Source organism: Bacillus rossius, chromosome 5, assembly GCF_032445375.1.
Source record: "Bacillus rossius redtenbacheri isolate Brsri chromosome 5, Brsri_v3, whole genome shotgun sequence".
NCBI lineage: Eukaryota > Metazoa > Arthropoda > Insecta > Phasmatodea > Bacillidae > Bacillus > Bacillus rossius.
The window spans coordinates 25345859-25360004 of record NC_086333.1 but is presented as its reverse complement, the minus strand read 5'-3'; the positions used below and the strand labels follow the sequence as shown (position 1 = coordinate 25360004).

General features: G+C 37.6%; 1 protein-coding gene across 1 annotated transcript in view; it reads left to right on the top strand.

Annotated features, from left to right (window-relative positions):
• The window catches only part of LOC134532345 (calcitonin gene-related peptide type 1 receptor-like), a 164990-nt gene that overhangs the window by 106667 nt on the left and 44177 nt on the right, over positions 1–14146 (top strand). Inside the window, exons 4-6 of the mRNA XM_063368770.1 lie at positions 766–891; positions 8672–8861; positions 10248–10383. Coding sequence (XP_063224840.1) covers positions 766–891; positions 8672–8861; positions 10248–10383 — 452 coding nt within the window. The remainder of the gene's footprint in view (positions 1–765; positions 892–8671; positions 8862–10247; positions 10384–14146) is intronic.

The following is a 14146-nucleotide window of genomic DNA, read 5'->3' as shown; positions in this document are numbered from 1 at the left end:
ATAAGTATTACCCGCAACATGCAGGGGACAAGTGTCAGATAATCGGCGATGCTGATAAGTGTTTGCTCCAGTTTACAGTTATCACAGATACGGCGACAAGGCTTTGCTCTGAGTGTCGTTTTCCTCTGATATATCTCTGGGGAAGAGCGGTGAAAAGTACACACAGTTGTGCTTTTTTTGTTTTATGTTTATATTACTGCTGCCAGTTATCAAAGGAATTGAAAGTATAGGTCGCTATATAAATTAACCCTCATTTACATGTGGCATATATTTAAGTATTTGTACAAAAAAATTAAAATTTATGTTAGTATTTTTATTTTTATTCTTTGTATAATTTTATTTTATGTGAAAAAATATCGTATGTATGTAAATGAAAAAAAAAGGAAATATTATTTTTTGTTTTTGCTTTTGATTTTTTTATATATTTTTTATAATTTCACTTTTAAAAATAGTCACAGCTTTTATAAACTTATAAAATGACCAGATGTCACCAGAATTAAATTGTATGCATTAATAAAACTAACCTAATTACAGTTTACTACGAAAGAAAATTTCTTTACCATCGTCGAAATTTAGGTTCCATGTAGGCTCAAAAGTTTAATTTTCTAATTTCCCGGTAGAGTGATCACAAATCCCCCTTTCCCTAGAGGTATTCCATACTCCAGTTTGATAATACACCCCCCTCCCCTTCTTCCGAGATACAAGGGCCCCGCTGAAATAATTTGTCCAGGGCCCCGCAGAGTGTAGGTCCGCCACTGTTCACAGAGCCCGAGTGGTGTCCGCGCACGTGGGACGGATGGCTGTGCTGGCCCGACGCGCCGCCACACACGCTGCTGAAGGAGCCGTGCCCCGCCTTCATTCACTTCGGCACCACCAGTGTGAACTGCTTATGTGAGTTCTACCTACTCTCTGCTTCAACTGTAACATCCTCAGCAGGCTTGCGTGTTACCACAGTAATTACCAACTCTGTCCTTATTTTAATGGACTAGTTTTTAAAATACTAGTAGCTTTTATTATTTTGAAACTCAGAAAATTTTCTGAATTTATGTTTTGAAGAAACTGTGAGAAATCAAACATGGCATGATGTTTAAACCGTGAATATGACTGATCGTCAAACATTCTAAAATTATTTATATTTTTCTGCAGGGCTAAATTTTACTGTTTATTATATGTCTGTGCTAGAATTAAATCCGTAATTAAACGTGAACGTTGTGACACATTGATTAAAATATAAAAATTTGATTAAAAATTTTCATAAAATTTTAAGCAGCATTACTGTATGATGTAATAGAAGTAGTATATAACTCTATTTAGACTCTACTGACTGGCTGACTGACTTGCTGACTGAACTATTGACTGACTGATTGAGTGGCTGACTGACTAGCTGACTGACCTACTGGCTGACTGACTGACTGACTGTCTGACTGACTGTCTGACTGGCTGACTTACATAATATCTGACTGACTAGCTGACTGACCTACTGGCTGACTGACTGATTGACTGTCTGACTGACTGTCTGACTGACTGGCTGACTTACATAATATCTGACTGACTAGCTGACTGACCTACTGGCTGACTGACTGACTGACTGTCTGACTGACTGTCTGACTGGCTGACTTACATAATATCTGACTGACTAGCTGACTGACCTACTGGCTGACTGACTGACTGACTCGCTGACTGACCACGCTCCACAAGGGTCATCGGCTCATACAGCGCTTCCATTGATGTCGCGCGGTTGTGATCCGTCAGGGATATCTCCCTCACCCCTTTGATATTGCTCGATGCCGTCTGCTCATGGCAGTTTCAGATGAGCCGTACTATGCAACGTTGATTCTCTGGTGATCTTACAGTTATCTCTCTGTTTGTTAAGATACATCTGCACGCCATCGACAGCTTAGGTGATGGTGTGCCGCCCGCTTGTCGCAGTGCTCAGATCTCTGGCATAGTAATTTTTAGCAACGATTTACTTACGATATGCCTGCGGCCTCCACCTTATAGAGAACTGATGGACATGTCCTCCGTTTTCGGCACTCGCTTTGAAAGTAAAAACGCATTGTGCACTGCGAGTCTAATTGCCAATAAATAAGATTGCTAACAATCAGCTCGCCACGCTCGCAAGAGAGCAACTTCGTGTTGGTATATTTAGATCCCCAAAGTTTACTACTGAGACTCAGCAACAAATTGTTTTATATTAAAATTTTAAATGATAAAATCTCATTGTCGAATGTCCTCTTAAAATCTTTTATTCTTTTTAAAATTACCATAATGGTAATTTTTTCTAGCTGCACTACCTAACATGAACCTGAAGCTTCCATTTCTACCAAAATAATTTAAGTGGCCTGTTTCTCACATACGAGATACGTGAGACGATAGCCGCGTGAATTGCTTGGCAACTTACTTTAGACCGATTAAGAACCGTTTAATAGACAAATGCAATTGTTGGTTTTCACAGTGTGTCATAGAGTAACAGCAACAATGGACATGTAAGACAAACCAAAACTAATGTAGGAAACCGATGTCAGTTCCTGAAACGTCACAACCGTTTGTCTTGGGGAGCCACTGTATTCGTCTGTGACGTCATCGTCGGGTTGTCCAGAGTATATGCTTAGTTTAGTCACTGGGTTCCCTCTGCGTCGCTGTATTTCCGTGGTGTTGAGCAGATTATCAGTCTTTGATTAACGTCTGTTTTGTCGCTGTGTTGACCAAGTCTGTTGCTTGTAATTTCTTTTCTTTTTACAACTGTCTCGTCTTGACTTATTCCTTCCCCGGAATGCTATGTGTTGTAAAGGCATTCATATATTTACATCGGCTGATTTTGCCTTGTATTTCTGTGTGATTGTGTATTCATCTCGTTGGGATAGACGACAGAGGCGGTCGGTAACAATAGCACTGAGGTGTCTTTTCATATAAGTACTCTCCAATTAAAAAGAAAACAATTTTAAAACAGTATTAAAATAAACCAACTAAGGGAAAATATAACAAGGGATCATCTGAAGCGTAGGTTTAAAAATCATGTGTGCCTGCGAAAAGAAAATTGTATTGGATTAATTATGGCAAATAATATTTTTAGTAACTCTGCTATGACTCATAAAACTATTTTCATCCCCATGAAAAGTTATGCAAAACAAAATTAAGTACATAAACGGGAATACTTAGGCATTATTAATCCACCATGCAAAAAAAAACACAATTTTATATAGAATTCCTCAAAACTATTTAAAAAGGAAAAACATTATAGCCTACTACAATTCAATGTTCACAAAACATTTTGTTGAAGTAGGTACAGTTCAATATTATGATACACCTTATCTCCATACTGGAAACACACATTCATTTGAGAATCCATATTATTATGCGGGCTCTCTGCTCGCCGCCCTGAAAGCGCGGTGATTTCAGAGTTGCATCGCGTGCACAAGCGTGTTCTATGTCTGGGCACCAAGGAACAGGCACCGCACCTAGCTGATTCGCCCGCCGTCTTCCACCTCTGCTTAACGGGACACCCCGAGTGGTGATTCTTGTCGAGCCCTAGTATGGATCGTCGATGATTCTAGTAGACCGCTGACTCTCGGTACAGAACTCGCTCCGCGAGTGGACAATAATTAGCTTTGGATTACAACCAGTGACCTCGCCGGCCGCTCCACTCGTCCCGATGTCATTAGTCTGGAGTCGCATCTACTCAATCAGCAAGTAGCCACTCGTGATTGCTTGGCTCAAAGTTGATTCCCCGGGTTGGCGTGTCGCTCCTCGCTAGACATGGCGCTTCCCAGCACGCGCTTTGCAGACGGGCACTCGTCCAGCGAGCGTCTGGTCGTGGGCGTTGAACTCACACCCGTGCTGGAGCGGTGATGCTACTGGTCTTGGGATTGGTCCTGATCCCTTCGGGAGAAATTGCCTGCCATTTGAGGTGTCGGAACTGTTGCTGCAATAGTATCTGAGGCAGAATACAATAGGTTCACAGAAAGCGTGCATGGATGCAAATATATAGTCTCTCCGCACCAAACCAATGCACTACCGTCTCGCGGTAACAAATGGGTTTACCAAAGTGAGCTCTGTCGCGGAGTCCTCGTCCCTCGAATCCTCAAGTTGAAAAGAGATATCTAGTGAGGTGGTTAAGCTCTATCTGCAGGCAACAGCAGATTGTTTTGAAACTATACCTGTGGTATCTACTGAGGTGGTTAAGCTCTCTCTGCAGGCAACAGCAGATGGTTTGGAAACTATACCTGGGGTATCAAGTGAGTTGGTTTAGCCCTCTCCGCAGGCAACATCATATCGTTTGGAAATTATACCTGAGATATCTAGTGAGGTAGTTAGCCCCCTCTTCAGGCAACAGCAGATTTTTTGGAAACTATACCTGGGAGTAGTATTGGTTGGCCGATCCGGCGCCAGGCTTTAAGTCTTTAAGGCTGTGGAGCCAGTGGAGCCGACCGCCATCTTGAATTGTGATGTCACGGCGACCATCTTGGACGACCTAGACCTTGACCTTTGACCTTCAAAATTTACCAAAATTTGTCCAAAATTCTTCAAAATTCGCCAAAATTTCCATTAAAAAAACGCCAAACATTATCAAAATTTTTAAAAATAAAACATTTATCTTTTCGAGGGAAAATTTACCGTTTAAGTCCTTAAAAATACCAGCGGCTAGAAATGTCAATATAGAGGCTTAAGCATCTATGTCTACAGCCTCCGATAAGCCTCTGACCTCATTATGGAATATGTCATCATGGAATATGACGTCACCGTTGCAATTTCCGTTATGGCCGCCATCTTGAAAATCTTTATTTATTATCCGATTTTAATGAAAAAAATTTAAAATATATAAAAAAATTAAATTATAACATTTCTATAAAAAATATTTAAAAAACATACACCTACGCCATGGAGCTCGGAGTCCTTGGTTCGAACCCGGTGAGGGCAAAAAAATAAATAAAATGGTGACCGATCCTTCTTCTATGGAAGATGCTGGTAAACTGAACTCCCACCACTTATGTCAACGTATATATAGTCTATATCGTCACTTACTATGACGTCATGTCCGCCATCTGGAAAATCCGTAATTTTAATGCTAGAAAATCGGGAACAATTTTAAAATTAATAAAAAAATTATTAATTAAATTTTAATAAAAAATCTTTAAAAACACCTATGCACCTTTCATTACCACAGCCATCTTGGAAAACCATAATTTTTTTGGTTGAAATTTGGAAAAAAATAATAAAACTATAAAAAATTTAATAATCACATTTAAATAAAATTCTATTTAAAAACGCACTTACGCATAGAATACCTTGGTCAAAAACTGGTAAAAAAATTAAAATGTTGATAGAATCTGCTTCCATGGAAGTCACCTGCCTACTGGCCTCCCACCACCAATACCAAGGTTAATATCATCAGCTGGTATGATGCCATATCCACCATCTTATTTATGTCTGCTGGAGATCGACATCTTGTTTTCGGCTCCTAGAGTGCACTTCCTTCATATTAGTTAAAATTTAACCTGCTAGAGTGCATTAGACCTATTCATTTATTATTACTGAGGCGCCCGTCATCCTGCCATCCTAAAAAAACTGTAATTTTTATGCTATAAATTCAGGAAAAAATTATCAAAAAAATTTTCAAACATCATACTGATTGATTCCTGTCCTTGGTTTGATCCCTGGGCGATGCAAAAATAATAATTTTAAGTAAAAATATAAATTTAAATAAATCATGATCAAAGTCCTAAAAGAAGCTTAGTTTCCAGGTCAACCATCATATTATAAGTCATTACAAACACCAACTTGAAAATTTTTCATAATTAACCTAGAAATTCGGGAAAAATCCCAAAATTCATAAAATTAATCACTCTTTAATTTACATGTTGACTCGATACGTGGTTGGATCCCTGGTCGATACAAAATTTTTAATTTTATGTAAAAAATAATTTTAATAAAGCATGTTCAAAATCCTAAAAGAAGCTTAAAATCCTCTACTACCATCCTCCAGTAAGTCACTACGACCGCCATCTTGGACATTTGTATTTATTGACCAAAAAATTCCGGAACAATTCCAAAATTCACCAAAAAAATCACTTATTAATTTACATATTGAATCGATGGATTCCTGTTCTTGGTTTGATTCTTGACCAGTGACAGGTGTAACTAAATATTAAATAAATTTAATATTATATTTTCCATTACCTTTCGTAGAGTTTATTTATCATCCACCCTACAAAAAACCACTCAAGACAATATACCTGTCCGACGAATTAAATATGTTGTCGATAAGCCTAACATGAAAGTCTAGTTTTTGATACTTAGAATAACATCTAAAAGTTCATGTACAAAGCCATCCATACATATAGACCAAGAGTCTTCGGATCGCGAGACCGGGTCATGAACAATGTCAGACATATAGACCATAAACAAACAGTACACACAGGAAACGGAATGAACACACAGTACACACAGGAAACGGAACGAACACACAGTACACACAGGAAACGGAACGAACACAGTACACACAGGAAACGGAACGAACACTCAGTACACACAGGAAACGGAATGACCGCACTGTACACACAGTAGACAAGGAATGAACACACACAGTAGCGGAAACACTGGCATAGTTAGAAATCAAAATACATTAAATAAAACATTAAGTTTTGGTAATTTTAATTATTAATAATATTTAATTTCTTAACATTATACAAATGCAGGTAAAACAAGTCATTATTGTATGTAGCCAGCCTCCTTCAGTTCTTTGAGTATGAAGGATATTTCTTTGATGCACGAATAGTTTCCTGCACAAAGAGAGGCATGTAGAAGTGTTAGCAGATCAACCAATACGTTTGGATCTTCCCATGATGTGTAATCAATCTCTTCTGCTACGTTCATTTTTCTTGCACGTTTATAATAAATATTATGATCTCTGGCGTCTTCCATTTTGACACCAATCACAAGGTCACTTTCATAATCGAGCCAGTGATCATCACAAGCTTAATCAGGATAATTTATTTTATTACATCGTATCGTTCGCTTTGGTCTCAGGACACCATCACAGTCTTCGATCTTGCCTGCTTTAGGTGCTTCAGTACAGTCTTCGATCACGTAACCAGCTTCAGAGTCACTATCGTCTTCACCATAGAAGTCAGCATCTTCACCCAAATTACTGTGAGAACTCGAAATCGTTGATGTTGGGGCTTCTTTATCGTCCAAAATCTTCCTTTTAAAGTGTTCATCACTATTCCAAAGTATGGAGTATCTACTGAATACGGGCTTGAATGTATTCTCACTTTCCACGGTGTTGATACTTCCATTAGTTTCTTTCTTCCCGAAGCCATCAGCATCCTTCGATTTATGTTCTTCGTCACGATCGGGTAAGCTAATACCATCTCACTTAGTACAAGGAAAATTATTTACATCAACCAGCACACTCTTCCTTTGTGTAGTGTCTTAATCGATGTCCTCAATGCAGTAAGTGGGCTTGGCATTACATGTTCTACCATGTATTTTTAGTTGTCAATTCGTGTTAACAACCTGCTACACAGATTACAGCTTAACTTTTGTGTAGTGGGTTTTTAACACAATCATTTTCATGACGTCTAGCATTCCTTCTCATGATAAAATCCTTGCTGCATTATCTACAGCGGCTTCCTTCCGATTAAACTGCAGATAACAAACCATGATCCATGGTAGCTTCAGTGACTAATGTTAGATGCAAACTGACAGTTTTCAAATTGGAACCATTACTTAAATAGAATTTTTTAAATATTTCATCAGCGAGAGTTAAGTTATCTCATGGAAAGAAACCTGTTATAATTAGTTCTGCTTGTCAACAACAGATAATGCTACATTTTGCTTGCAGTTAAATATTATTTATTTTATGTGGGATGCGGGATGCTCACTAACGATCGCAAAAGAAGGAAGGCTTCGCTAGACAACAAGGAAAAATGAAGTCCGCCTCGCATGTTAGTGCTTCTCAGATGTTTCAGGGTATATTATTTGACTTAGTAATAGCTGTTTAATTTTTGATTCCAAATTATAAAATTATTGTAAGACACTAAACAAGGCTACGAGGCATCGAAGATTCATATCTCCAACTGGGTACAATAGCTCCATTCAGCAGCGAGAGTTAATTTATCTCATGCAAAAAAAAATCTGTTGCTAGTAGTCTCGAATATTGACATTATATTGCCTCACATGTTGTGTTTAGTCAAAAATTTATTTAGTTCTTTTTTTGTGGGATGCGGGATGCTCACTAACGATCGCAAGATAAGGAAGGCTTCGCTAGACACCAAGGACAAGGAAGTTCGTCCTTCGTGATAGTGTTTCTCATCCGTCTTATCACATGTTTTGAAGTTATAATTCTAATGCGACTTCCAACAAGGTTGCGTTAAAGGCTTAACGCTACCATGGAGAATAACGCTACCATGGAGGATTATTTGTATAAAATTAAAAACATTTTTTTAAATAATGCCAAAGAAGTATTACTTCTCACGCGCGTACCTAAGTACACGCACCCATTTTTTTTGGACTGAGTAATGTTTTTTTTTTTTTTTTTTAAATCCACCTGATAAAAATATTGTCAGTCGTATATTTATAACTCGTTGAGTTCAGTAGAGCGAATAAGCATGTTTATGGAGCAACCGGCAGCCAGCAGCACTGCGACTGAAGGGTCGGGGGCCGTGCGCAGTGCTGGCCGAGAAGCGCTGCGGGGACGGGCGCTGGGGCACGCACCCCGACGACGCCAGCCTCGAGTGGACCAACTACACGACGTGCAGCGTCGTGAGCAGCCTGGAGCGGCGCCTGCACATCAGCATCGCGGCGCTCGGCGCCTCCGTGGCCTTGCTGCTGCCCGCCATCGTCATCTTCCACGTCTACAGGTACAGCCCTCTGGCCAGCGGGACCACCAGCTAAACACGATTAGTGTCGTTTTGATGTTTATTGTTTCGTTTAAAATGCATAATATGCAACATTTAAAATCTTTATTTATGAATCAATGACTGTATTGGTTTCAATTTTACATCCAAAGCCCATTATTAGCAAGTGGCAAATAATAAGAATTTTAATCGACATATTACATCTATTTTTTGTTCCAAATTTGTATATTTTTTATTTTATATGTCTGGTATGTGTGGTTTTGTAAAGAACGTAAACTTTCTTTAAAATTTATCCATTAGTCTGAATTTCATGATGTAGTAATTATGAACATTTATTTATGTATTTAAAAATTTAATTTTACGTAATTTTATTATCTAATAATTGTTTTGTTTTATGATTTGTATGACGTTAGATAATTATGAAATTAAAAACTATTGTAAATAACCATATTGATAAAATTTAGTAATATACCCATTTTTCAACAAATATTCAAGGAATTGTAATAATGCTGCCATGCTGGCTTTCACTTTGATGGCTTACCATCTGGTGGCTCACAAGTATAAAAAATGTTAAGTAAAGTGGTGACTGACACTACTTTATTCTAGCAGATAACAAGAGAATACGATTTGGCAGACTTTATGGTTGCAGTGACGTTGCAATAGGCATTTATATGTTTATTTTTTGGTAGTAGTGGTGGGGGTTAGTCAGCTAAGTGTTTTAAATTGATTAAGGCGTCTCTGTGATACATTTGTTACAAACAACATTATTCGGGAATATAACTTATATATATATATATATATATATATATATATATAAGTGTGATCTTTTTAATATAATATAACAAGTTTTAAAAACTGTTTATAAGTTTTTTCAAACTTCATTTTAATTTAAATATTTAATCTTTCCAAGCTTAAATTATGGTTGCAGTGACGTTGCAATAGGCATTTATATGTTTATTTTTTGGTAGTAGTGGTGGGGGTTAGTCAGCTAAGTGTTTTAAATTGATTAAGGCGTCTCTGTGATACATTTGTTACAAACAACATTATTCGGGAATATAACTTATATATATATATATATATATATATATATATATATATAAGTGTGATCTTTTTAATATAATATAACAAGTTTTAAAAACTGTTTATAAGTTTTTTCAAACTTCATTTTAATTTAAATATTTAATCTTTCCAAGCTTAAATTATGGATCGACAATTTTTTTTCTTTTTGTTTTCAGATGCGAATTATGTAAATTATAGTTAACTATAAGTTAAAGTTTGCTGAATCCAAGATGGCTGCTTTTTTAATGACCCGCTCCATAATCCACAGCCTGAAGCTCCGAAAATTAATTTTTTCACGTTGTAATATATGAAACTTTTTTTTTTCAACAGACAGTTGAACTGTGTGCGACTGTCACTGCACAAGAACCTCTTCACGTCCCTTTTATTGAACGCCATTTGTGAGATATGGTTCAAGACATATCTTATACACTTCAAGTCACACACCGAGGAATCTCTCATCAAGAAGGTAGTTCAGAGCTACATATTGTTCACAATTGTTTCCTTCCCAATACAAAATTAATTTTGAAGGTTACGTAGTCTTAAGAATGAGTGGTCATTAGTGTGACTAAATCCTTGATTTTACTTTCATTATTCAACTAAAATTGGAAATTCTATTTAAGATTTTATAAATTTTAAGTTATTGTATTTAACAGGGTTCGTGGTTCGAATTTGTGGCACCGAGTTGTCGATGCGAAATTTAACTATGATAACCAGAAACACCTTGAATGACTCATCTCTAAACAGAAATCGTTTATACTTAAATGCTACCAATATACGTATTTATTACATAACATATAACATGTTATGGTGAAATCCAAATTATGGTTAAAACCATTTAAAATAAAAACTAAATGTTAAAATTATAAACTTCTATGTTCTATAACTTATTAAGTAAATATTGAAGTAAATCTAGTAAAGTGTAAAACTGATGAATTATATTTAGTAATAGGTTTGCGACAATATACTAATTTTACATGCTTTATTCTCTCATTTGTATTGACTATTAATAAAAGTAAAACTTTGACATCATTTTATTACAAATATTAAACAATAAACACAACAATATACTAAAGAGACTAATAAATGTGTAAATTATGTTACTAAATATTTTGACAAAACAAAGGGGAAAAAAATATTATATACACACATTTATTTGTTTCCTCCCATTGGCATTTCTCTGAAAAAAATATCAAATTATCGAAATACTAACATTTTCATCTTAAGCTGTCTGCGAACCAATGTATTTGTCAATTAATTTACCCGATATTTACCTACAAAGTGTTATAAATACTATGCAATAATATTAAATTGTTGAGATTTAGTAAAAAAATGTTTATTTTTACTAAACTTTAAGTAAAAGTTGTTTTATTAAATTAAACTAAAAATATCTCGGTATTAACCAATTAAACCAAAAATTTGTATTAATATGTCAGTAGTATATAATAGTATTTCCTAGATCTGGGTTCTGGGTGTGGAGCCGAGAGCCGGCTCCGCCATCTTGGATTCTGACGTCACGGCGGCCATCTTGGATTGTGACGTCATGGCGGCCATCTTGGATAAGCGTAACGGGACACAGCGTAACGGGACACAGCGTAACGGGACACAGTGTAACGGGACATATCGTAACGGGACATAACGTAACGGGACAAGTAGATCACGGCGGCCATTTTGGATCCGCCATCTTGGATCTGCCATTTTGGATGACGTCATTATGTTCAAGAAAATTCCGGTGATGTGTTTTCCGCCATATTGGATGATGACGTCACCGTTGCAATTTTTGTTACGGCCGCCATCTTGAAATTTGGACGCCATCTTGAAAATCTTTAATTATTATCCGATTTTAATGAAAAAAATTCCAAAATTCCTCAAAAAATTAACTTATTCGAATTCTGATTGATTATATCGATCACTGTCCTCGGTTCAAACCCGGTGAGTCCAAAAAAAACTAAAAATGGCGACAGGCTCCTTCCTCAACGGTGGATGCAGGCAGACTGACTCCTAGCACTTTTTTTCAAAACATATATATCGTCAGCTGGTATGACATGTCCGCCATCTTGTCTTCATCCGCTGGAGACCACCATCTTGTTTTCGTCTGCTAGAGTGTGCCGATAACATGTAGTATAATTATCTGGTCACCATACTTTTGTCCTCAACTGTTGACATTGAACATTGACCTTGACCTTTGTCCTTGACCTTGAACTTTGACCTTGACCTTGAACTTTGACCTTGACCTCGAAATTTGACCTTGAAATTTGACCTTGACCTTGAAATTTGACCTTGACCTTGAAATTTGACCTTTACCTTGAAATTTGACCTTGACCTTGAAATTTGACCTTGACCTTGAACTTTGACCTTGACCTTGAAATTTGACCTTGACCTTGAACTTTGACCTTGACCTTGAAATTTGACCTTGACCTTGAAATTTGACCTTGACCTTGAACTTTGACCTTGACATTGAACTTTGACCTTGACCTTGAACTTTGACCTTGACCTTGAAATTTGACCTTGACTTTGAAATTTGACCTTGACCTTGAAATTTGACTTTGTCCTTGTCGACCATCATGGACCCGACATTTAATGTTCAGTACATGCTACCAGGAGCGACCAACTGCTGGAGTACGTCATCTTGTGTGTGTACTCATATTATAGAGTACATTTACATCTGGTTAATTTTATTTTAACCTGCTACAGTGCAGTAATCATTTATTACCGAGGTGCCCCCCGCCATCTTGAAATTCGGACGCCATCTTGAAATCATGTAATAATGTAGCTAGAAAAGCGGGAAAAAATCCAAAATTCATCAAAAAAATCACTCATTAACTTACAAATCGAATCGATGGATCCCTGTCCACGGTTCGATTCTTGACCAGTGACAGTTGTAACTAATTATTAAATAAATGTTAGGTTCTGTTTTCCATTACCTTTCGCGGAGTTTATTAATCATTCGCTCTACGAAATACAACTCAAGTCAATATACCTGGCCAACGAATTAAATCAGTGCCGATTAGCCTATTATGAAAGTCTAATTTTTCAATAATCTGAATAACATATAAGCCGTTTATGTACAAAGCCACACATATAGATCAATTGTCTTCAGTCCATAAGATCGAGTCATGACATTATCAGACGTATAGGCTAGTCATTTCAGGACCACATGAACTTCGTCGTTATCTAATTATATTCTATTAATCCAACGTGACATTTTTTAAACATACTAAAGGACCAAGTAACCTTGAAAAATATTTTAGTAACACCAAGAGGTTTTAAATTAGTAAATATTCAATCACTACATTTTGTACTACGCGCAATCAACAAAAGGGAAGCACTGACAACGAAAAGACAGCACCACCAAAGAAAAGGCAGCACATTTGGAAGCACCGACAACGTAAAGGCAGCACATTTGGAAGCACCGACAACGAAAAGGCAGCACATTTGGAAGCACCGACAACGAAAAGGCAGCACATTTGGAAGCACCGACAACGAAAAGGCAGCACATTTGGAAGCACCGACAACGAAAAGGCAGCACATTTGGAAGCACCGACAACGAAAAGGCAGCACATTTGGAAGCACCGACAACGTAAAGGCAGCACATTTGGAAGCACCGACAACGAAAAGGCAGCACATTTGGAAGCACCGACAACGAAAAGGCAGCACATTTGGAAGCACCGACAACGAAAAGGCAGCACATTTAGAAGCACCGACAACAAAAAGGCAGCACATTTGGAAGCACCGACAACGAAAAGGCAGCACATTTGGAAGCACCGACAACGAAAAGGCAGCACATTTGGAAGCACCGACAACGAAAAGGCAGCACATTTGGAAGCACCGACAACGAAAAGGCAGCACATTTGGAAGCACCGACAACGAAAAGGCAGCACATTTGGAAGCACCGTCATCGAAAAGGCAGCACATTTGGAAGCACCGACAACGAAAAGGCAGCACATTTGGAAGCACCGACAACGAAAAGGCAGCACATTTGGAAGCACCGACAACGAAAAGGCAGCACATTTGGAAGCACCGACTACGAAAAGGCAGCACATTTGGAAGCACCGACAACGAAAAGGCAGCACATTTGGAAGCACCGACAACGAAAAGGCAGCACATTTGGAAGCACCGACAACGAAAAGGCAGCACATTTGGAAGCACCGACAACGAAAAGGCAGCACATTTGGAAGCACCGACAACAAAAAGGCAGCACATTTGGAAGCACCGACAACGAAAAAGCAGCA